Source organism: Musca vetustissima, unplaced genomic scaffold (assembly GCF_032173495.1).
Source record: "Musca vetustissima isolate MV318-11 ecotype Yass unplaced genomic scaffold, APGP_CSIRO_Mvet_v1 utg6013, whole genome shotgun sequence".
NCBI lineage: Eukaryota > Metazoa > Arthropoda > Insecta > Diptera > Muscidae > Musca > Musca vetustissima.
In genome coordinates, this window is record NW_026889308.1 from 193207 (window position 1) to 219919 (window position 26713).

Genomic DNA, 26713 nt, shown 5'->3' on the forward strand with positions numbered 1-26713 from the left:
ACATACATATTTTCCCTATCCAATCTGACAGACGTAATTGTGCCATTAAAAGTGAGTGAAATTTATTGCACTGATTATTGCAACGTTTTAGTCTTGGGCGATTAAGGGAATAACCCTTTTTCCCGGCTGTGATTTATGTCTGCGCCATATTGTTAATTATATTAGTAAATGTACTTTTTTTGACTGTCATTACCAAGGGATAGACAAATATCCCGTCCCACAAATGTTTGAAAATTACACTTCAAGGTAAATGTCTGACGTATTAGATGAAGGAAGAAAATCAACGACTTACAATAAAAAAGTGATATTTATTCGTTTAATTTTGACTTCAATAACGGACTTGAATTAAAAACAAATCTTATTGCGTATTATTATCGTAATTACGTATACGCCAACTGGCGGGGTATCTATATAAGCCCCTACTCCACAATGGACAAACTCATACTAACGACTACTTAACGAAACTGTGCCAATTCACATCGCCGTTATTTTGCTTTCATATTTTCCACTTACACCCCCATAGTGCAACAATCAAAACAAACTCAAACCAAAATACGTGCAGAGAGGCAATCCATTATCGCTGTGCCAGTGATTGTGGCTGCCACATTTTATGGCTGTCATTGGTAATTCGCATAGATATTAAACACAAAACACAAACATTGGATAGAGGAAATGTTAATACAGGAAATTTTTATGACATAAATTGGCCATCTTTGTCAAATGACCCCGTGTACCCCGAATGGTTTGTTGGTGGTTGGTTGGCTGGCTGGCTGGCTGAAATGCCTAATGCTTCAGTTTGTAGCTTCCGTTTCCGACAATGTGTCCTTATTTCGTTAACCATCGTCATTCATTTGCCGTAACTGTGCATTTAATGGTTGTCTATTTTCTTGTTATCCTGACAGAGATTTGTTTCGAATTTCGTACGAATGATAGCAGATGGCAGAAAGGCCAACTTCCGCCGTGCTGCTTCTTAATTAGCAATTGTACAGATCACACCTTTTTTCATCACAAACAACAACCTTTTTGTCGAGCAGCACTCACAGAAAAAAATGTATTTCCGTTGAATCTCGGGTTATAACGGTGACTGACATTTGAGTTTGGAATAATCATCGATGTTACCGCTTACAATTAATTGGCATCCGCTTTGCCAAATCAATGTCGAAATAAATGTTCTCTCAGTCTGCTGTATCAGTCATGACTTTTTGACAGTTGTGTATCCCTATCCTTCGCCCCTTCTCTGTTGGCAAACATCTAATTCAACCTCTGTCGAAGTTAAGGATATTCCAATTTTACAGACTTTTAGCAAATAACAACTGGCCGCAATCAGTTGGAAACAACTTTACTTAATTTTCATTCATTAACGAAGCACACTTCCCTCTCTCTCTCTCTCTCTCTCTCTCTCTCACACACACACGCATATACACATGACTAGAAAGCGGGTTGTCCTGTGGACGTGTACAGAAACTGGTTTTGCTTTTTATTAAGTTTGCTTTTTTGCCAACTATTTAAAGTTCACAGAGTTTAACCACCAGCCAGAGAGTTTTTCCTTCATTGTAGTTTGTTTGCTGGCGTTATCAAAACTCTGCTCAAAGTTGCAAGTTGCTTTTGGGAGAAGATCTAAAAAGTGTCAAAAATCTACATACAAAAAGTGAAATTGCAATTCTGTGTGCGGTTGAAACACAAATAAAGAAAAAGGACATTCCGAGGACATATACACAAGTCTTATTTCAACTGACCAAGTTATCTATGCGAAATGTGTTCTGTGCCAGGAGGAGAAGTATAATAACTCCGCTCATTCACACACACACACACACACATACACAAACACTCGCATGAGTTTGAGCTTCGTTACAAGTTTGTGGTTATTATATACATGTCAGGGCTTACATAGATTTTCCAATGTAGTTGTCACATCCTGCAGAGGATTTATGATGTTGAACTTGAACTTGAACAAGAACACGAACAACGGCATCGGTCGTAGCTGTATGAGGACAAAAACATGACAACCACACATGACAGTGCCGAAGTAAAAATAATTCTCTACACTGTAAATACATCCTGATGACTACTCGTTTTTTCTTCCTTTCGGCCTGTCATTCTTCATTTTTATTTATGGCATTCTGTGGTCACACCTCACCACGTACTTCTCTTGTTCATCACTTATTTCGAAGTTTTACACTTTCATTAAATCGAGTTATTTTTATGACAGTGTGTATGCGACTCCAGAAACTTAGATGGATTGTCAGAATGGAAAGGGAGCGCCAACCACCCCTATGCTCTGTACCTACTCATCTTCGCTGACCTTTGCGATTAATCATTTGGCAATTTATGCCTATTTGTCGCCAATATAAAAATGTGCCAATACAACGGAAACTTGTCTATGATGCCATATATTCCCAATGTCGGCGGACATTCATACCCTGGCTGGCTGCGCAACTCGGTACGACTAACGAAGCGTACATACAATTTGTGGTTTAAAATTGACCAATTCATCGGTTGTTACCAGTTGCCAACCGGGTGGCTAGAGACAGTCAAACAAACCAGATTCGAACAAACATAGCTGTTGCCGGCTACCGTGGCCTATAATATAAATGTTTGCACCTAGAAGTAAGCAAGCAAGCGAACGAACGAACGAAGAGCTACTCGACTAGGTAGGGAGGATGGCCATGTAAACCAGTGCCCCGGATGAACATGTTGTTTTACATGCAGCATCAGCAGCCTATATATTCCTTTGGTTTATTTACACATACACAATGTGCAAATACGCCTCGGGCCCAAGTCAAAGAGTCCACTTTTTAACGGGAGTAAACATCGTGTGAATCGACCTGAATGCAAACAGACCAGCTGCAAACAAAGCGAAGCAAATCAAATTTCGAGGGTCATATGTTAGGACCAAGTAACTGTTCACGGTTGATATTTGCGATTTGCTCAACTTGCCAGGGTATCCTCTGCGTTTTTGTTGGTAGAGGTGTTGGCTGCCCGTGTATGAAGCTGTAACCTTTGCAAACATGTAGAACAGTTATAACTAACAAAAAACCCAGTAACGACACCGTCGAAGGACCCAAGATGTATGTAGCCTGTGTCTCTGCATACGTGTTCGAGTCTATATGTACATCTGTGTATGTAGCTAGGTGGTGGATAAATGTTAATGGAGCGCCAGTGAAAATGGGCTACACGTGTTTTGATGACGACAATGATGATGCCGATGCCGACGACGACGATGCTATACCAGCTACTCCCGCTGCCACTCATATTATACTTGTTTTGGTCCATGGGGGACATAAAAACAAACACACTGGAAAATAGGTAAATGAACACCAATCTACAACGATTTTATGACCAGCAGAGTCTCTTATGCAGACAATATCGTTAAGCCACACAAACGTGCAACAGCTACAAACATAAATAAACTTCTATTGGGGGTTTGAGTGAGTGGCATAAAAAAACAACAACAACAACTGTGATTGGAACAAAAAAAAACCCACTGTTGCTTTCCGGTCTGCTGTCACATCACATATTGTCGCCTGCGATCTTTACTAGAATTTACAATTTATGGTGCCTGCTTCTAGGCGAAGCGACACATCCCTACCTTTTGTTTTGCATACCGACTAGGCAACAATAACAATTCATGCATGTTGCATGTGTCAATATTTCATGTTAAAGACTATAAAAAAACATGGTAAGATGCTTTTAATTTTTTTTTAAATTTGTACCGGGCAAAAGGCAGTGTTCTTCCTATTAAACTTTCTATGAACAGAGATTTTATTTTTTGGTTTTATAAAAATGTAACAAAATGCAAATATAACCTCTGAGTCGTAACTAATTTGGACTGTGTGGTTTTTATTCTAATGCTGCAAGAATTCAATTCCCAAATCTTTACATTTGACCCACGACGACCTAACAACAATGTCACAACTATTACAGGCTATGAAGTATTGAAACAATCTCACCCCAGCCGTTGCTGTAGCATTGCAATTTATTTTGCTTACATTTACGTTCATACAATATTCATATTTGTCTCCAACACCTGTGAATATCCTTTTGTTTGTAACACTTATTTCGTTGCTACGGAAGGAATTACAAACGTAATCGGCTTATTGAAGTCACAACAACATCAACAACAATAATAACAACATATATTCTTGTACTGTTGTCCGAAGAGGAGGAGTGAACGTTGTAGTCAAGAGGAGTACTGTAAATATTTCCTCTTTAATACGAGGCATTTTAGTTGACGTTCCAATAATAGTCCATATCAATTCTTCTTGGAATAATTTGTAATGTGAGGAAAGTTTTAGAATTAGTATTGAAGATGAATTCTTGCCTACTGGCAAATATTCCTTTTTTGAATATGAAACACAAGGAAAAAATAAACATCAAGATTCTTGTAGTAACATCTACTCAATATTGAGCACAACATCAAAATTATCGTAGTCATTTTAAAGTTTTTTTTTTTTTTTTGTATCGTATGAATGTTTGGCTTGTCTGTTTCAGCGGATCACAATACCGGTTCAATGACACTTGATTTTCTACTCCATTTTGCTATTTGTGCTTAAAGTCGAAAGATGCCTGCATTTCCCCCGATTTGTCGGTTTTGTTTTTGCAAGTGCTCATTGTTGTCGTCGTCGTCGATGTCTTGTCATGGGAGAGGGGCTGCCATGATATGGGGAATTAGTTCGTTCTAAATGTGTGTATGTAATAAGAAATGAGACTGGCATGATGAGTAGCAACAACAAAATCAGAAAGAATATAAAAATCACACGCATTTATGAGGTTTCATTATTATACACAAACCTAACGACATGCCGGCAAAGGAGGAGCATCAGAAGTGTACAGTGCACATGGTAGCGAGTCTCCTCAACCGGACAGTTGTTGTATGTTGTTGTTGTCGTTGTATCATGAAAGAAGCAACAACAGTATCAGACTCAGTCGTTGTATGTAGATGAGACAATTGCCAGATTAAAAGAAATTAAATCTGTGTACTAACCGAGCAAGTAACGAAAAGCGTACCCGTCATCACCATCTCCTTCCATGACCACTATCCACCGACTACAATAAGCGTACGCGAAGCAAACAAATAAAACAGTAACAACAACAAGCACAATGGAAAATAAAACCAGGAAGACAGTAATGCGCATAGACAATCCCGCAAATTGCAATATTTCCGCACCGATGCCACGCTTTACCATACCCTGGCTTTCACTGCCGATCTGTTGAACACTCCTATGCAGATTAAACTTTAACACAGATACAAATAATAGTTGCTGCAGAAAACAAGTGAAATTAAAGATGTATGTTAGGGTGTCCCACAAATCAGACTTATTGCTTTTATTGTTATCCAAACACTGTCCAAGTCAATTTCTCATTGGGGAAACTTTGAAAATAAAGTCTTCTGTCTTGTCCCTAATGTGACATAAGTACAGATATTTGCACACACATGATAGTACATATTCACGTAATAGACAACATCAACATCATTATTATATCAACGCCTTAATGGAAAGTACATATACAAATGTGACAACCACACACACACAAACATAATGATATCGAAAAACAACAACACTAAGTGTGACATCCATCCATCCATCCATTCCTATGCGACACACACCCTTTCCAGTACCTGTTGTCAGCAATCGAAGAACAAGCTTGTTGACACTTAAACGCAAAAAAGCGTGAGAGTTGGAAACCAGGAAGTGTTGCATACTTTCAACCTTCCCTCACATCGAAGATTCTATTAAAAAAACACTGCACTTTATGTGATTGTAGCATTAACGTTTTTCACTACATACACACACACTCTAATGATCTTTTGTATTTTATTTTCTCTTCTCGTTACAGGTAATGACTCGAAAGCTTTGTGGTTTCAATTCTTTAAAAGGCTGGTATACGATTGAAATTGGAAAATCGTCAAAATACTTGTATGACGCTAGGAGTTAGTTCAACATTCCCATGGCTGGCCGTGGTGACAGTAAGATGACATACATATAAATTGAATATTATTAATATTTGTGGAAAATGACTGCGTAGAATAGAATACTACCATCTTCCCTAAGCAATTGTTTGGTGCAAAACACAGTCACTTTGTTGTTAAGTTTTGTGAGCACCGAGTCATTTATCACATGCCATGATGAGAATATAAAACAAAATTTATGTTGTGCCTAAGGATTGCTCCGAAAGGATATTCAACACTCTTGCCACTTTATAGCCGTTGAAGTTTTATTTTATATTTTATGACACAATTACAACATGTTGTCTGTCTGCGGTGCAACATCTAAGCTCACGCAAAGGGGGAGGAAATAGAATTTGTTACTATGAGAGGAACATTTGTTTTGGCTGTATAAATTTTAAGAGATCCTTAAATGAGGACACCATTTACATCCAATAAACACAGGAGATCACAAACCAGACTCAAGAGCCAAAGCACATTGCAATTTTAAATTTATATTCACTTCAGTGTCAATTGAATGGCGTCTAACGGCAAAAAAAATCGTAGCCACAGTCGAAACAATGAACTGTTAATCAATGTTCATAAGGCCGTAAAGCTCTTAACAATATGAAGCCAGAAAATGAGCAACAGTTTGTAGTGGTGTTCTACGCAAACTGAGCTGTTTCTCATTGCCATTGGCCGGGTAAATATTTTGCCAATATGAAAAGTCAACAACAGGCAATGAATCACAGATTAAGAATCACAACATATAGCCCGAAAGATGCCGTTTCTAAGGCTCTTTGTGTTTTGTCACGGCTTAACTCCGGAAACGACTCGGCTTGGTAATCCTTATTTTTGATGGATCCTTAAGCAACGAACCGACAGACAGACAGACAAAGCCAAGTGAACATAAACCACTTTTACGGTGTTTGCTCTGTTTACACTTCCTGTCAGGGCCACTGTCGCTGTCGGTCGTTCGGTCGCTGTGCATAAATTTACAACTTGCTGTTTGTTATTGCATCACCTCTATATCCTGTCCGACTATACGAGTAGACTATACCGTTTTTCTGTATTGCCAGGAGCGCCAAGTTTACAATAACAACGACGACCCATACACTTGTACCCTCTCACACAGACTCAGGGACTGCAAATCTATTGCGGTCAGTTCTATTACTCTCCATAGGATAGTGTAAATTTATAGGAAAGTATGATAACACTACATTGACCACAAAAACCTTAGCAACACCAATTTACAAATGCCTTCATAAGTTATGTGTTTGTGTCGGAGCGCAATGTCTCTTCATTGCTGTTTTGTTTTTTGTTTTTTTTTTTTTTTGCTCTCTTTCAGCTTCTGTTATCACCAGAACTTTAGCTACACGAATATGCGAATGTTTACAAATGCTATTGAGTAACGAAAAAAAGGGAACTGCCACTTGTATCCTATATTACAAAGCACAGTGGTCTTAAACCAAACTGATTTGGTCAGTGTAGGCTTAAAATAACCCACATTGTGAATGACAATTTTTGCAAATCGAAAAATTCTGATTATAGCTTAGCCCATTGTTTAAGAAACATTACTAGAAACAACTGCACCAAGTGCCATTGCCTTGAGTGTTGTATGAGTTGTCACCTTTCGCTGACATCTTTTTGCCGCACAATGGAGAAACAATTCCTTCTTAGAAATGTCACGGACAGAAATTCAAATTAACAAAAGTTTTTGTGTTCTCAGCAATACCCAATCGTACGCCCCAACGTTTGTTCGTGTCTCTCCAAACCCATTTTATTTATTTTATTGTGGTCATATTTCCATTTTCTGAATATCTATGGAAATATCGAGGAAAGCAATACAAAGCAAAGCATGGAAAACCAAATCAGATACGAGCATTAAGGATCCCATTCAGTTGAAAAATAATCTTTTTTATTCATAGTTGGTATTATTAAAGATGGCATTAAGGAAAATGTGTGTTTGTTTATTTAGTAGTAGTTAAACCCTGCCCCCCAAAAAAGAAGAGCCAATTCATTAATTACAACAGGATGGGACATTTGGGTCGAAAGGCAAGCTACAATACAAACACACGTACTTCACAGCACCCGACATGTCTTTAATTTAAATCTTGGCTATACGCTCAGAGTTTTATTTGACAGGTTGTCTATATAGTCCTTTTTTGTGGAATCTAGAGTATGTCATGAATTATAAATGAGACAAAGTTTGTTTAGACATTGCGGCAAAGGCAAAGTTTGTAGTTGTGTTGTTTGCTGGTTTGTTCGATTCCTTCGTTCCCCTCATCATGGCTTGTGAGAATGGATACGGCTTTAAAATGTTTATTTACGAAAACTCGTTAAAAAACTAGGTTTCCCAAAAGCCAATCACCCAATGAAGAGATACCAAACATGTGGGTCAAGTGGTTTAAGAAAACTTCAACATCGGGATGTGCAACTTTTACAGAATGCAATATTGCATTTGGCTTTTATATTTATTCAGGAGAAAATGGTAATTGCATCGGTGTAGTAAACTTTTGTTGTTGATTTCACACATACGCTGAAAATCCTGATCTGTTATATTCAAGTTCACTTCGAACATATCTGGGGTTTGTATGAACACTTTCCTTAAATAATGAGTCTCAGTGTAATTTATGCACCCCCTTTTTCATTGCTCCGCCGCTTTATAACTCCTTACTTCAATGAACTCTAACATCTTGCATAAATCGGCATGACTTCCAACATATAGAATCCTTTGTAACACCAAGAAACATACGAAACGAGTGATGCATAAACATCCAATTCGCTGGCACAAACGACCCAATTACTTTACGTTGCATAATCAGAGATCAGCATCATCCTTTGAAGACTTCACATTCGGAGTACATAGGACTTTGTCATTTACTTATCATTGTTCGTCGCAAAGGCTATGACACTAGGTATCGGTCTGTCTGTCGAAAATTGCGATTGCTCCCATTTAATAATGATTATTGCGAAATTTGGAGTAACCTGGAACTTCGTAATTAGAAAACCAGATTATTTCAATTAAAGTTCCATTTGTACGGAAAATCCGTACATCTGTTCGCTAATTTTTGGCTATTTAATTGTATCAGCTGGCTCTCGGCCGTTGATGGTGGGTCGGTCGGTCGTTTATGGCTTTAATTATACAATTAGTTTGCCATTGTCACATGTAATCTTGTGTAACAATTTTCGGTTTAACATTTTCGTGGTCTCAATGTTGTGAGAGATAAACTCTTAAACTCTGACCACAAATGACTTGATATTAAAAGCCTATCCCCTTAACCTCACCGCCGAGCAGACACCGGCAGCGGTAAACACTTACAGAACAATAAATAACAAACAGAAATGCCCAAAATGGCTTTGTTTAATTTCAAACAGCTAAAACAACAGAAGGACAACAAATGAAAACTCATTTCTTCTATGGTCTCATTTCATTTCAAAAGCCAATAGCCAAACGTCCGACCATCCGACGATCCATCCAGCCATCCAGCCAGCCAACCTTCCAATCTAGCACCAACAAAAATAAAAACAAAGTGACAATAAAAACTAATTTTTTGTGGTCGCATTAAAGAGGATTCACGTAAATGACAAAACAAAAAGGACCTGAACACTGGCCCGCATACACACTCACACCCTCGGCAAGTATACATGTGTGACAACACACTTACAAATGCAACTCACATGTCCAATAAAGGCATCGTCGCCATAAGCCCCAAATAAAACCAGTATAAATGAAGGTTATAACTGCCATTATCTGAGCCTGCCTGTTGGTTGGTAGGTTGGTACCTGGGGAGAGGGGAGTGGTTGAACGTTGTTTGGCTGGGACTTTACATGGCGTAAAGGAAAAAGTTTTCCAACATTTTTTGTTCTATTCAGACAAGATAGTCAATATTTGAAAATTTCCTAAATCCGTTTACATTCCATTCAGTCCTTTCTCACATACACACACAAACACTCGCCCGCCCTTCTACTTTCTCAGTGGTTGTGCAAGCTCTGTGCAATCAAAAGTGTGCGTTCGTGTGTATGTGTGTTGGCTGTATCATTTTGTGGTTAACAACTATCATGGCTTATGATATTGACCCAAAACAAGCTTTACATGGCTATATTTGTTTGTTCGATACACTTCTTTCCGATATCCCTTCTACATTACTTTTCAATCGCCACTTCTACAGCTACATTTTTTCCAGTCCTTTTGTAATCTCTATTGTTGTTGTTGTTTTTTTTTTTTTTTTTTTTGGGGGATATGTTGTCAAATGTGATTGTCTATGAGCTTGGAACTTAAATTCTGGTCGGGTTATCTTGGTATTGATTGTTGTCATCATGAAAATAACCACAAACATAACTTTTGGCCGACATAACCAGGGTCCGTGTGTCAGTGGGTTGGCTGGCAACCTGTCTTTGCATTCTTATTTAAGATACCATTTGTAAGCGACTCATGTAATTCATGTTAATACATTTTGTTGTGTCCTTAATCCCAACATCGAATTTAGATTAAAATAATTGTTGGCCTAAACCCTTGTGGAGATAGTTAGCAGGAAAAAATTATGGGCACAGTGAATCTTCACAAATAAATATCAAATAAAAAGGTCCTATATAGTAGAACATCGAAATGTATGCATTATTCCTCTTGACTTTTTACACGGATATGAAAATGTAAATTGAATATTATAATTCCAATTAAAATGCTGTGACACTTTTCAGGCACCGGGCCACTGAAACCAGACCCCGTCTACAAGTAGTTTGTAGACGGGGTGGATATGGTCATGTGAATAAAAAAGGCAACATAAGTGGCCAAATTATCTTCTTCTATATGGATTCTGCTATGCATTAAATTTGCTTTTAAGTAATCGAAAAGCACTTGAATGTTTAGCGAAACGTAAACAATAAAACATGTAACAATGACAGAATCTCATTTGCACAGTGTTACAAACAAGCACCAAATGGACTGCTGCGATCACATGTACCGGAATCCTTCCGAAATGACATAGATATACATCCACATGGCCTTTCTACGCAACATTTACACGTGTCGACTTCTATTGCATTTAGAATGTCCTAATATTGGGATTGTCGATATCGTAAAATTAAGGTTTCTCTCTGTGTAACCTATATCGGAACACTATTATGATGATGATGATGTAGGCAAGGATGCTTAGCAACCCTCGATATCTACAACCCAACAAATTTTCCTGAAGTGTTAAAGAAGAAACATTTATGCGACCCTCATTTCTTACGTTTACCGTTGTCTAGGGTGTTCGCATTCGCAGCTGAATCTACTAACTCTACTGCTGCTGCTAATGTTTCAGTGGAAATTGACACACACACACACACTTACACAGAGAGAGGTTGAAGCCATGGCGGAGAAGTAGATTTCCGTGAAAATGGTAGCAACGAATTCACAAGTAGAACAAACGTTGAACAAGAAGCAGCAGAAACAGCAGCAGCAGAGCAACAGCAGAATGAGAAATAAATATTGCTGCTAATACAAACTAATGCCATGTACGCGCTACTGAATTTAAATGAGGAATTAATGCCGAATATTACATTACTTTTGGTTTACTTTGGTACTTCAGTTAATATGAGGAACGAAGCGACAGTCAGTGGTGCACTGCTGGCTGGGTAGCTAAATGTTAAGGTCCCTGTTAGGCAAAGTCCTGAGGTTATTTCTGAGTTAAATTCATTCCAGATGTTATGGCCCCATTTCGATTTTCTTTAAAGAGATGTTGTCATTGCGTTTGAATGACAGAATATAAAACGGAAATATTGATGCTTAGAAGGCTGTTCTGCCTTTTTGAATTCAGGGATTTATGGAGAAAATAGAACAGAATTTACGTTCAAATAACCGAAATACGACTATGTACAATGTACGAGTATTGTATGTGGGTGGTCAGTGCGGTCTATGACATTGAGGGTATTTGGAATTCGTTGAGGACAACTATCTTATCTCGTCAACGACTCAAAGTACACTTTGACAAAGCGATGACAGCTGAATGTGTTTACATTAAATGCTTCAACATCGTTGATGTTATTTTTAGAACGGAGAGTGTTTTTGGTTTTTACCTTACCACAGTCGTTTTCCTCATTTCCACATCTCGGTGTGACCGCACACACCAGCGACTAATCAATGTTTATGCAAATCACGTGAATCGTGGCATATAAAATTGACTAGATGTCAAGGTTTTCTTTTTGGTTTTGCTCGAATGTGAAATGCAAACAAATTATTGCGTTCAATTAGTGTTTGGAAGTAAATTTACATATTTATTGAAGAAATTTAAAATTTGGTTTATTAGCATCTTCGAGGATCCACTGTCGGTTCAATTATTAAAATGTTGATGTGTTTCAGGCAATTATGTGTGTGTGTGTTTTCACAGAAGATGTCTTCTATTTTTTCGTTGATCTTCACAGAAGTTTTCCAGACTAACCGCATGACATTATGTTGCTCGCATAGTCGTTATTGTATCTGTGGTCGGTTAGAGCCCCATAAACGTAAAAATCAAAAGAGGTCCATTTCTCTATACCTTAATGTTGGTGAAATGGCCATTCGTAAGACGTTCTAAGGAGTAGTTTCCAGTTGCTTTTTTGTTCGTATTTCTGTTGCTTACCCAAAAATAATAAAAATTAAATTTAATTAAAAAGTGTCTTCTGTTCATTCGGTGGCATGACCAACATCTCTTTAGAATGGACATCACCACAATATGTTGCACCAAACTTTGCAAGAAAAAATGCTACTGCGGTAGAAGTTTGCAAAAAAAAACACACACACACACAGAAGTCTAGTAAGCAATAACTATAAAACTAATTGAAGTTTGTGGAGTTGATGGCGGAAGCCATTGTGAAGTGAAATGGAAAGTTAGATGGTCATGATTTTAAATAGTCTACACCAGAGTATGACTTGGCAAAATTACAAGCAATGAAACTTTACATTAAGACGAGCAGACTAAGCAAAAGACAAAGACGAGGTAATCCAACTCCTTAATGGGCTCCCCAGAGCATAATGGAATTTCTTGTCTTTGCCAATGCGTAATACCCCTCATGGATCACGGCAATAAAAATCCCTTTTTTCTAGGAGGAGCTATTTCTTCTCATTCATTGTTCCAGCCTCGTTGCCTCATTATTGCTGAATGTTGTCGGCATTAAATTCCATAATAGCTTAACAATAACCTTAACAGAGTTAGTGAGCAATTCAAATGGTTAGCGAGCACAACATATACACGCACACACCGACATACTACAAATACACAACACACACAAACACAACGATGCACATGGCAACAATGTTGTTTGTTCAGACGTTGATAATGCCAATAATTTCATTAATATCCTGCTGAGCTGCTTAAAATGTTTCTTTGTTTATCCGGCGTCGCGTTGTCTACAAAGGATATGAATAGAAACGGAGTTATTCCAACACACTCTGCCTATCTGCTTATAATGACATTTCAAATGAACATTACTACTTTGAAAGAGGGTTAACAACAGATCTACAACAATTTTCTGTATGCGGTATTGTGGTCATACTATTATTTGAAATTTATTCACACCTTTCTGTAGATAAATGTCCTTTTGTGACTCTTACTTCTGACATTGGAAATTTGTATCGTGAAACATTGGATCCTTGATCAGTTATAAATTGTGTACCAGAAAATATGAATTTAATTTGTCAACATAAAACGATGCTTTTCTGCCTCTGAATTAGTTTTTTACATAATTTCGATTTAGCGTACATAAATGCCGACACTCACTACTGTACGCAAAGATGTATGCTAGCATCCTTGCGGTTGCTGGGGAATGCTAATCAAATTGTTAAAAACTCAATTATTTTTCTTATATCTTCTTTTGTGTCATTTAAAGGCCCTTCTGTTTGCGAATTATTCCTGGAAATGACTTGCCTTGCGAATGCCGTATATAAACATGCACATTAAGGCACAGGATAAATATGGGACAGAAACAACTTATCTCCATTTACAATAAAGCACACAAATTATAACGGCCCCGAAGTGCTTTTCGTACCTTATTTCCCGATTGCTTCAAATCACATTTGCCACCATGAAATTATCAGATTCGAATATGAATCTTGCATGAAATCAGCATGCAAAAGCTTCAACCGAAGTTAGTCTCTTTTTACTTATAGGGGCAAATTCTTAAAACCACTACCTTCAAGTCTATTTATATATGCGTAATATATATATATATATGTGTGTGTATGTGTTCATGAGTATTAACAATATGTTGGTGTGTAATTAAATTTAATCATCTCTTTTGTTGCCGCATAGCTCGTTATATTGTCGTATGCATTGAGCTCCTTGCGTTGCGTATTGTTGTTACGTTTTTTTGTTTTTGCCAAACATTAAAACTTTAACTCTCAGCCTTAATAGGTCTGAAGCCAAACATGTGTTGGTTGAGTGAAACAGAAACACAAGAACAACAACAACAAAATAAGCAATATCCATTAGTTTGGTGCGTGCAAAGCTGTGAAGGTGGGTGTGGTCCCTTTCTTATTCTTCTTGTCTAATATGCTAATTTCATTTATTATCATTTCTTGCACATTTCCAACATGTACTATTAAAGTCACTTCTATGCCTTGCCATTCCGACTCAATCGCATAGAGTTACAACGTAGATGCCTCCATGGAGAATTGGAGTGATATACGCAGCGACAACAGCAGGACTATTGAAACATTTCTTGTTTCAACACAACGTTTGTGGACGGGAAATATTTGAGCCAATATATTCCTGTAATTGATTAAAACAACGGTTGAAATCAAATTAAAATCTTCAGGTAGTACTCACAGCTTCCATGGGTAACGGGCTAGGCGAAAATTGTATTAGAAAATACACGCATATTTCATGGGAACCATAAATTTAATTGGCCCTGATTACGGGCAGCTAATAGATACATGCACATATACATGTGTATATTCTCAACCAAATCCAAAATGTAAATAAGAAAATATAATCGATTGTAGGAATTTGTTGCCATTTCCCAAATAAAAAATATAATTCTATTGGAAGTGTATTTGAAGACATGTTGTAATTCGTAATTGATTACAAAAACCACTTAATTTTCTTAGCATAATCCTTCCTTGGACAGCGAACGAAGTTAGCCACCATGTATACATGCATTTATATTCAACCAAATGCTTTAATATTGCTGTGTGTGTGTGTTTTTTATTAACCATGTCAAGGAAACTGCTCGCTCGACAAGACAATTGCCAGAAACAGGTTCTTGTTGTTGGGGCTGTTGTTTTGTGAACGCTTCTCTAAGTGATTTGTTCTAAACGCTTAACACAGTATTTCTGACTGACTTCGAGTGACCGTAGAAGGCTTTTATTGTCATGCCTAGAGAAACTGCAAAAGTTGTTTAGTATTAAGAAAATATTGTTGGACAAGAAGACAATGGCACCTGTGCCGGACGACTCGTCGAGAGGTGAATAGCTGACAATGAACTTTTTGTTTTTCCACTACGTAGTTGGCACACAGATTGGCAAAACTTGTACTGAACAAGAACAAAAAGCGAATTTAGTCAAAATTGAATTACATTTGAAGTGAGACAAAAGAAACAATGTTAGAAAACAACAGCAAGACAAATGTGTAATAAACAACAATCAAGGCAACATTATCAACTATTTGCTGTAAGGGTTTTTCTTCTACTTCTCCGTCCCAGCCAAATGAAAGTTCGCTTTTAGATGTATGAATTGTAAACATTACTTGTATTTAAGATGGTGTAAAAAAGCAAAAAACAAAACTTTTTGAAATTATTTCCCTTTTAATGCTGGATGAACAGACATGCCTTACGCGGGTTAGTGTGCGTGTGTTTGTGGGTATGTATAATGGTGGAAACTCCAGTTAGCACTTAAAGATGTGCTTCCTTCGTTGGTATGACCAAACGCACTCAGTTGTCATGTTAAAATAATAGCTATGGCTAAAAGAAATAATGGCAAAAACTTTTCTCTATGATGCTAAGCTTTTCATACCCATACACATACGTTCACAATTATACATACATAGTGGAATATATACGGTGACAGTTTCGACATTTATGTTTAAACGAGGCATAGTATGTTCGGCTGGAAATTCAACAGAGAGTTACATTTCATTACAAACCACAAAGACGTAGACTACCGTCCTATTGGCATTTGGCTTGCTCCATTAAAATAAGTTTTGCTGTATTTATTTGTTTGTGTTTTTTCTTTTACGATTGGTTTACTTTAGGCGTCAAGGCATTTAGCAATGAGAATAAATTGTATTACATTTAAAAGAAAACTTTTACTTTTTAGTTTTGTTCGTGTTCTTCTTTCACATTGTTTTTACGTACGATTAGAGCATTATATTGTTGTTGTCCAATATGCTGGGGTGGCGATGTGAGAAACAATATTTCTTAGCTGATATGCTTACTTATGTCCACAAACGTATTTAGCAGATAATCCAACCTCTAAAAAAGTTCCCATTTGTATTGTGTGACAACGGGTCAATAAATTTTGATAAACCTAAGTGATCAAAAGAAAAACACAAAAAACAACAACACATACCGAAATATATTTAAATACTAAACTTTTAAATACCATCGAACGTTATTCTCACTTCGAATTGTTCTTAGTCGTGTAGTAAACACGTCAATTATAGTTCTATTTTATTATTCATTGCGTTGGCTAAAATATTCAAATCCTTAAGTTTAATTATTAACATTTTGTAACAATTAATTCGCAGTAACAGCTAACAGCACTCTTGACTTTAATTAAAGCAAATGGAAGTTGAAAGCGTTTGCAAATGTAAATACAAATTATCCTTCCGTTGTTGCTATTTCAATAAATGGTGCCGTAGAATATTCGCATACTTATATACACACACACACACAAGTTGATTAAATAACTTAATTAGAGGCATATTACTAGAACAGCATCATTACAATTTGCATAGCTGTTGTGTTGCGAAGAATCGTCATTAACTAAATATTGTATTCGCAGGAGATTTGTATATTTCAATGTAGACCATTGCAACAGACATTGTATACTTTAGTTCAAATATTGCTAACATTTTCAAATAGCATGCGGAAAATGTCATATACCGAGAATGTGCCCTGAGAGGGAAGAAAGAATTCGTCGCCTTTGATTGTCAAACATATGTTGAAGAAATCCATACATTTTTTAAACATCAATATTGGTAAAATGTTGAAAAGTCCTATTGAGGTTGTAATATCAATATAATATTGTTATATTGAGCTATATGAAAAAATAAATAAACTTAAGGGAAAATCATATAAACATGCAATAACGCATGATGGCAATTGCAGAACATATTATTTAATATTTCGCCCAGCTATTATCTTTCACAGAAAAAGTAATCTTGTCGCTGGTGGCTAATCAACAACTGTCTACTGTTACACAGAGTCAGCTACCATTTATTATTGTTTATGCTCGCCAAATTTCGCCAAGAACCAAAGATGACTTGGAAATTGTGTACATTCCGCGAATATGAAATGACACGCAACGTCCATGGGATAAATGGTCCCTTTTTTCGAAGCAAAATGTGTACTGGCAACCATTAATCATAGACCAAAATGAAATGGATGTGCTAAAGCATCACGTCTCACTCGATATTTTGTCGAAGAGTTTTTACACTATTTCTCTCTCACACATAAACACAAAAAACATATTCACATGGTGTTTATTTTCATGACAACAGCAACGAAATAAAAACACTTCTCCATCTTCCTTTCTACATGCAAAATAAGTACAAATATGTGTATGCGAATGTTTGCACACATTCATATTTTAAATGCTTAACAACAAATACAGTATTGCAGAAAGAGAGAGAGAGAGAGACCGAATGTTCTAACACAATTTATGTTCAACAATTATTATTTTTTGAAAGACCATTTAAGTGATTTACCGTTAAATGCAAATTATTTTATTGTGATCATTTTATCTCATACAGACGGCAGCATATTTCATCTTACCTACAATTATTTTAACTGTCATACCACCACATTTGTCATTATTGAAATATTTATTGCATGTTGAAGAACGTGGTAAATATATACAAATTCACCTTCTGGTGAATATTACTATTCTAAACTAAAGTGCACTGATGTAACCTCCTTTATGATGAAATAATATATTCGAATGATTCAATCTTTGCTGGGGAAAATACCTACCAACTACCATTCACAATGACGACTTTCAAATTACATTTTCCATAATATTATGTTTCCACTGTCCATCATACTAAGCACCACGAACAATTTAATTTATGCGTTCTTATTTCACGTGTTCTTTTGTGCACACATTTCAATTCAATATATCTGTGTGCTTATACTCCGAAAGCGGTCCTCAAAAGTCATTCATTGCAGTAATGTTTTGTCCAGAAAAAATACACATTTTCTACCACTGAACCGAACCTTTCTCAAACAAATAATAATTTTATTTCCTTTAATGGAAAATGTAAATCAAAATATCAAATCATAAATCACAACATAAATCCTTTTTAAGACAGCATACGTTTTTACCCTGCTCAAGTGTGGTTTGAAAAGCTAGTCGTAGGGTGGGAGGTAAAGAAAGACCGATTATGTTTTTTTTTTATATCTTATTTCCATCACATATTCAAACACTTGCTCCTGTTTGTTTATCCCGATGTGGACATTGCTGGTAGTCCTGCTACCCCATCTACGATTTATCATTCAGCCATACAATCTCAAAACTCATATTCTGAGTATAAAGGAATAAAATTGCATGGACTAGAATACAGTTAGGATTTAAAGCCAATTATTTTCACAGTTATCAAAATAATTTATTACTGCTTGTATATTTTCTGCGATTCCGAAGAACAAAACTATAAAAAATGTTTGTTAGCATGGGGGAGGGGAGACAAGAAACCTCAACTAAAATGAAATTCAAAACCATAAAAATGTTATATACACATTTATTCATTCACCAACATACGTAGAAACATAATATATATATATATAACCATTCTGTTATATAACCATTCTGTTATCCTTCTGCATACGCATATTGAAAAAGTATTGTTGTTTATATCGGTTTGTTTCAAAGAATGAAAGAAAGCAAGGGCAAAGAATAAAACATGAAATCGAAGCAACCAATCATCATCTTATCTATTTGGGTTCTCAAGTTTGAAGGCGAATGTGTGCCTTTTGCAAAGTGCTAACAATGTATTATTGTCTGTGAAGTTCATAAACTTATTATGCGACTGACAGTTACCCCACAAATCAGCCTACATAATACATAAGTACATGGGTATGTAAGTATGAATGTCTGTGTGAATGGATATTGAATGCGGTTTATGGTTGTTAGATATGTAAAGCAAAAGCCCTGTGTGTATGTGTGCCTTATTATTACTATTTTCAATTTAGATATACAATCATATTTAGTAGTTTTTTGTTTGTTCTAATTTAGTTCGTTTTTTTTTTAATATCGTAAATCATTTAGCTGGCCATTCATAGCCTCTTATTATGTATTGTGTGCAATACAGTTCTTTTCTTTCTCTATACTTCACAATGAATGACTCTTGCAGTTGCCGCAAGGGCAATTGGTCTCTGTCTCTCTCACTACGTGAGATAAGAGCTTAAAAGCAATTAATATAAAATGGAAAACGATTAAAATTTAAATTGTTATTAAACACAAAAGTAAACATTGCCAGACATACTTCATATTTATAGACACTCACACACACACACAAACAGTCACAGTATGCACAGACATACACATTCCATGACTAGTATACTCTCCACACAAAGGCTTTTCCCCAAACCAACGGCCAAAGCATACCGATAGCAATGTATCGCTTTTCCAACCATCCAACCGTCCGTACGTCCGTCCATCCATCAGACCAAAAATAAATATTTGTTTTGCTTTATGTTTTATATTAAATATGTTTCAATGTGGCGGCAAGTTGCTATGTGTAAGTGTTGTGCAAAAAACACACATACACACACAACTACATTGAACTGTACATTAGGTGTAGGACATTTTCTGCAAAATACATTATTTTGTAATGTAATGTAAAAATGTCGATTAATTCGGTAATTAAAAAATAAGACTAGAATGTTGAGTCTTTCCTTTTGAGGTAACCTGAACGCTAAAATGTTATTTTCGACTATAACCATATACTCAGTCCATTAAAAATGATCGTTAGACAGTATAAATCCCAGAATATATTGTTTCCACTTTTCTAAAAGGGTGTTATTGTCCCAAACTGTCATAATATTGTCAGTGTGGAGACGGTAACCATTTTTACATTATTCCCATTAAAAATGTGTTTCAGAGGCCTCTTATACACTAATACATCAGATAGAGAAAATGCATTTAAGATTTTAATATCACATTTGTCATAATTTGTCACAACCAACAAAAAAATTAAATTCAATTAAATAATTTGTAAAGCTCTTAAATTGTTATCTCATTTTTTAATTCAGTTTTGTATTTAAAGAGTTGATAAGACTATGTATAAATTTAATTTAGAGTTGTGAGTGTTTTAGTTGCATAGTTTCAAATTTATCTAGTGTATCACGATAGCCTCTAGGATATGGCCCACCATTTTTTTTATTGCCATTGACATTACGCCGTAAGTGCAATTCCTATTTAAAGTTCCTGACGACGCGGCTTGGTCGTCTCGTGGCTAGTGTTATGTAAACAACGTTTCGATGAAGGTGCTAATTTAGTATGCACCCGTTGTGCAGTGTACACAACACAGCCAGGCCTAACACGTGTCACATGTATCTTCTATGTGTTCTCTGCCTGCAAAAATCCAATAATTTTTCCCAAACTCACATCCTACCGCCTTGTTGTTGGCCGAACATAAATATCATCGGCAGCGTGGAACTGGAGTATGGAGTCATTTGCCTCATTATTCATGTCCCTATAAACATGCCTGTTATTGTGTGCGTTTACGTGTGTACTGTATGCGTGTTTGTTTGGGGTTTACATGATAATACCATGCAGAAGACCGTTACACAAACAACCATGGGAGTGACAGTGCACCAAATGTAAACAGGACACACGAAATTCCTGTTTTTGGGCTTTATGACGTAAACATCAACATGATACAATGTCATGCGGAGCCCATGATTGCTATTGTCATGGAAATCGAATGCACTGAAAGAAATGTATGGCCGATTAATGAGAAAGTGTTGACGAATTTGCATCGTTGGCCAAGACCGCCCACAATTTATGTTGGACAGAAAACAATTTTCTACATAAATAACTTAAATTAATTGCGTTCATAAAATATTATTATTATTATTTGTATTTGTATTTTGAATTTATGATTGTACACTTTGCCACATGAATTTTACGCCAAACTCAAGATGGATGGACAGATGAATGTGCAGACATTTGCCTCAGTACAAGAAAACCAGACGGACGTAAGCAACGAGCATAAGTGATGTTCACCTTCACTTGCCAACAATTCCTATGCAATAAATTTTAAACTAAACAAAATCGTAAACTTCACCAAATGTTCCGGACAAATCACGAAGAGAACGCATTTCTTCATAACTTTTATTTTTAAAACCACCGAAGTTAGCTAGGCGAAGGGAAGAGAAGGGAGATGATTTATGACAATTGGGGCACAAACGTAGCTAACGAATTGAAATTGAATTATGTACACAGGCAGAGAGGGGGGCGCCACATTTTGTTGCAAGACTTGTTAGTGAAGGGAGATAAGTAAAACAAGGCCAAATGGCCAACTCCCGTAGCCATAATTTCTTGATAATTATGTTGGCCACGGGCAGATAACTTCATGGGCCATAAATGAAATTAAAAGGACCATAAAAGTGACAGCTATTTAAATTTATGTAATACTAAGACTCCTTTTGGCAAATTTCGCTTACGTTCTCCTTTCTTTTTTCCATAGACTTGCTATGAATTGGAACGTTATCTGCGTGACGAACCCAAGCTGCAGTCCTACAAGAAACTACACAGCGAGATTGATTCATGGGAAATATTCTCCTCTCCAGCTCGCATTCTGGAGGAGCTCAAGATAAAGGAACAGCATTTGGACTCCATCTCAACCACTTCCTCCGTGTCATCGCATTGTTCCGGCATTTCATGGGACAGTGCAGGTTCACAATCGTTGAGTTGTTCGGTGGTGGTTAAGAAGGAACGCATCGATGATGACGACGAAGATGAGGCTTTAAATTCCGACAATGGCGAAGATAAAATTATGTTGGGCCAGTTACCGCCATCCAGTGAATTGACACAATCTGCGTTGCAAGCTCTGAGCACGAAGCAAATGTTGAGTAGTTCGAGCTCGACGATCACCACCACTACCACCGCTGTTACACAACAATGCCCGCTAACGGAAAAGGCCATAAAACTGCGTGTTTTGGCCACCAAGCACGGCGGCCACCTAAGTCCTCAAAGTGCCAGCCATACCAATAACCACGACTACGCTCTGCCCACCCTGACACCTCCCTCATCGCCGGAATCCATACGCACGAATATCTCATCTACCAGCTGCCAAACTGCCCAAATTGACGCAAGTGAGCTAGCTGCTCTCATACAACAACAACAGAAGCAACAACGTCAGCAACAACAGCAATCATCGCAACAACAATCCCATGTGCCACCTGCAACTGCCATCTTACGTTTCCCTTCGAATCCCACTGCATGCACTACAGTTCCTTTGCTACAACAGCAGCCGCAACAGCAGTCCCATAACGTACAACAACAGCAGCAGAACAAGAAGCAACAACCTCATTCGAACCCCAGCTCCACGCCGTCGCAATCAACTGCATCTGCCGGTCACCATCATTTGACAATTCAAGCCACGAGTAGCGCTGCCAATGCGGACTCTCAGGGAGTTAGTACACAGCTGACGGCAATACACAGCAGCAATAGCAGCAACACGGCCACCCCGAACACAAGCAACATTCCACGCAGCACGATTGTACGCCTGACAACGAGTAACGGACAAAAGAGCGGTGGTATCAGTTTGGCGCGGGTCATACAGATGCAAAGCGGCAACAGCGGGACTTTATCAGCAGCCGCTGCGGCCCTCCTAAATTCAGCGCAAGCGGCGGCGGCCGCTGCTGCAGCAGCATCCAACGGCAATGTCTCGGCTGTGGGGAATATCAATGGCTTGACAGCAGCGCAGATTACCCAAAGGGGCACCCAACTGCAGAATCCTCAAGTGACAACATGTAAGTTGTATGCCAATAAAAACAATATTATGTTGACTCACCAGACACACACACACTGTCTCGTTCACTGGGCGAGTGTGTTTGAGTCACGCCTGAGTTTAATTGTCCTCGTCATCATCATAATCAACCATAAAAATGAATTTACTTTTATTTATCTGCTTTTGTTCTGATTACAGTGACCACAAAACCTCATCAACGTCAACAACAGCAACATCACCTCCAACAACAACAACAACAACAGCAGCAACAACAACAAACAGCCTCACATCAGCAGCAACCGCAACAGCATCATCAACAGGAACAACAACAACAGCAACAAATCCTCTTACAACATGAACACAGTCCTGACGCCAAACGCCGGATACACAAGTGCCAGTTTTTGGGTTGCAAGAAAGTCTATACAAAAAGTTCACACTTAAAGGCGCACCAAAGGACCCATACCGGTAAGTGTGTTGCTGGCAGCAGCAACATTTATTTCTATCCTATTCTTAGAAGGTCCCCTGCCACTCTCCATTGTCTGTCGACGATTATTCGATTTGACCACCTTCCTAAAACAATACCAGCGATGAAGAACCACTTAAATACACGTGTATTATATGTATATATAGTTGGGTATGTTCACATACACACGTATATATATAAAAAAACAATAGACAAATTAATCATTTTGTTTGTAATTTACACTGGGACAGATATAAATGAATGCTGGTGGAAGAGGATGAATTAACGACATTCAGTATTACAATAAAAATAAATTAATATCTTACATTTGTACATTCTGAAAATTAGAACGAATTAGAATCTGCATTCCACTTCAGATTGGAATTTCAAAGACATCTTCTGTGATTACAAATCAACGCTGATCGCTAAAATTTCTTTCAGAATGAGGCAGCCAGCGGTCTAACCAGCTTTGTCTGGAATTGGGTTTCCTGTATTCCTGCCGATGGCATTGTAAAACCATCTCCTAATTGTGTCTAATTTTTTTAGCGAAACCCCTACAGATGACAATATTTTTCTATAATTTGTGTGACAGAAATACAAACGTTTCCGTTATTTTTCATTCCTGCTCCTCTTTTGATACTTGTGTGATTTACGCCAGCAAAAGGGACACATACACAAAAGAAACGCACATTGTACTGCTCCTTGGGTGGAAAACTGCTGCGGCCTATTTTGTGTTTTCCTTTTCCGACTAAAAGAGAATCTGGCGAATAGCCCTCTAGCTATGAATTCATTTGAAAAAATAAGCAAAATATTCCCTTTTGTGTAACTTGTACGATTTTTTTTTTTTCATTTCGCCTTACATTTCAGTGAGTATTTTGACAGCAGTCCCCTGTTCCGAGCTGTGCTCGCTGCAGTATGTGACAGAAAATAGGCTGCTGGCGGAATTTGTGGAATGAAGTTTCTGCTTCAAACCTAATCTCTTCATTCGCTGTGCACGAATAATAAGGAAAGAGAGAATTGAAGAAAGAATGTAATTGGAGCCTAAGTGTGTCTGTATGTGAGTGTTGGTATGAGACTACTAACGGAAACGTAAATTCGCCAAATCACGCAAATGTCACTCAGATTTAAGACACATTTATTATAATTTGGGGATAGATATTCCTACTCCGCAATCCACTAACAACTGTATGTATATATATATATGTCTCCTTATGCACACATACACACAGCTGAAGACTGCTGAAATGTCAGACACATTTGTTTCTTGCTTTGTTGAGATGAGGCTATATTCACTTTAGTAAATCTCTTCTTTTACTCTACTGCCTGTCTGTCTGTTTCCCTCTCTCCGACAGTTCGCCATGGTCCCACTGTTGTTTTGCCTACTGCTAGAGGCCATATTGCAAGATTTTTCACTTTGAGATAAGATTTCCTTTCGCAGCGCATATAACATAAATTAAAAGGAAAGAAACGACAAGCATTTGTCGCTGTCGTTTTGTGTAGCTTTCCTTGGATTTAAAGTCGATTGCTTTTGTTTCTATAATTTTCCCAAAAGAGAGAGATTAACTCTTGTCACATTACAAGACTGCCAGCGAATTCTTACCTGACTGGTCGTTACCCAGTCAACAGTCTATCAGGATGTTTATAATCAGCTTGGACTTATTTGAAATGAAGCACAAATTTTTGCTGGGTTGTAATCCCCATTTTGTGTTGGCTAAGAATAGAATCCTACAATTTTTTGAAAATGGAATAATTGGTTGTAATAAATTATCAGCTGCGACTTGCTGGCATGTCATATCAAACTGACTTATTTGATGATCTTGTAGGATTCTAATAAAACAGGAAAATAGCACGAAGCCCAGATATATACTACCAAAATAATTTGTATCACACACCTTCTTCTGGCACAATCACTGAGTATGAAAATCTAAATTGTCTAAAGACAAAAAGGATTTCAATAGCCAATTTGTTTACATAAACTATGTGGGTTGCTTAAACGAAAGCCACAAGCATGCCGATGCCTACAATTATCCACCTACACCAAAGCGTTTGCAGATGGCGTTCAACGGTGAGGTGTTAATTTGTTCAAACCCTTTTTTATTGTCCAAAGTTTTCCATTGCTGTCCTGTGTTTACTGCGGTATTAGGTCGTAATAGCGGTGGTTTGTTTTGACGTTTATTGTTCGAATCCGCTTCATGATTCACAAGGTATTGAGCCACACAATTTCCATCCACCGGCATAGCATTTGATTTCGTGTTATTTATAGCCTTGAATTGTGTTAATAGGTTATTGTTTGTTAAATATCCGATTACCTTCCACTGCCGAGACCTAATAATGTTACTAAATGTATCTTTAGGCAGTGTATTAAGAGAATGCGATTTTAGCCGATATATTTTACAAGAGTAACTTATTAATTGATTGGATACATTGTGTGATGGTAATTTTCCTTATATCTAACTTGCAATTTTAAATCTGTTGGTATAATCTATATGCATAGAACTTATATGGATAGAGAAACAAGAGACGAAACAACACATTTGTGTGTTAAATGTGTTAAAATGATCATTCGTATGGTTGGCTAATTAAATTGTGCATCTCAGCTGCACAGCATTGCTTTAATCTATCGCAATTGCGATAAAATTTAACATTTGGAACATGGTTACTACTAATAGCAGCTCATGCCAATAATTTATATTCCCTAAAGCCCTATGTTCGAACAGTTTGATTCTGCATTCCCGATTGAAACGAGGTCAATTTTTGTGGTTTGGTTGTTGTTTGTCTTTTATCGTTTCCTTGGCTTTTGCAATTGTGGTGATTGCTTTATTTTTTAAGGTTTGGGATATGTCTGCCAAGCAGTGACGTTGGCAAATAAAATACCAGAAGAAAAGGAAACCCGAATGAGGTTAAACCCATAAAATAGCTGAAAATATAAAACGCCATTCAGTAAACTAGTGTAGACGAAAGAAACAGCAAAGAAAAAAAATCTCAGCCATACAATATACTTCAGCCCGTACATAGATATAAATGTACTTATCTGTAATGTGTGTGACTGTGTGTGTTTTTATGTACAATACTCATTTAAAGAGAAAGTCGAAAGCAGACACGCACATAAAAATGGCGACAATCTGAAATCGACCCACATAATCATGGAGTTGTTGTTATTACTGTTACAACTGAAACCTCTTCCCTTCGTCC

At 37.2% G+C, this 26713-nt stretch overlaps 1 protein-coding gene across 1 annotated transcript in view; it reads left to right on the top strand.

Moving 5' to 3' along the window:
- The window catches only part of LOC133337052 (Krueppel-like factor luna), a 152463-nt gene that overhangs the window by 123241 nt on the left and 2509 nt on the right, over window positions 1-26713 (top strand). The window contains exons 2-3 of the mRNA XM_061545316.1: window positions 21793-23080; window positions 23257-23523. Coding sequence (XP_061401300.1) covers window positions 21793-23080; window positions 23257-23523 — 1555 coding nt within the window. The remainder of the gene's footprint in view (window positions 1-21792; window positions 23081-23256; window positions 23524-26713) is intronic.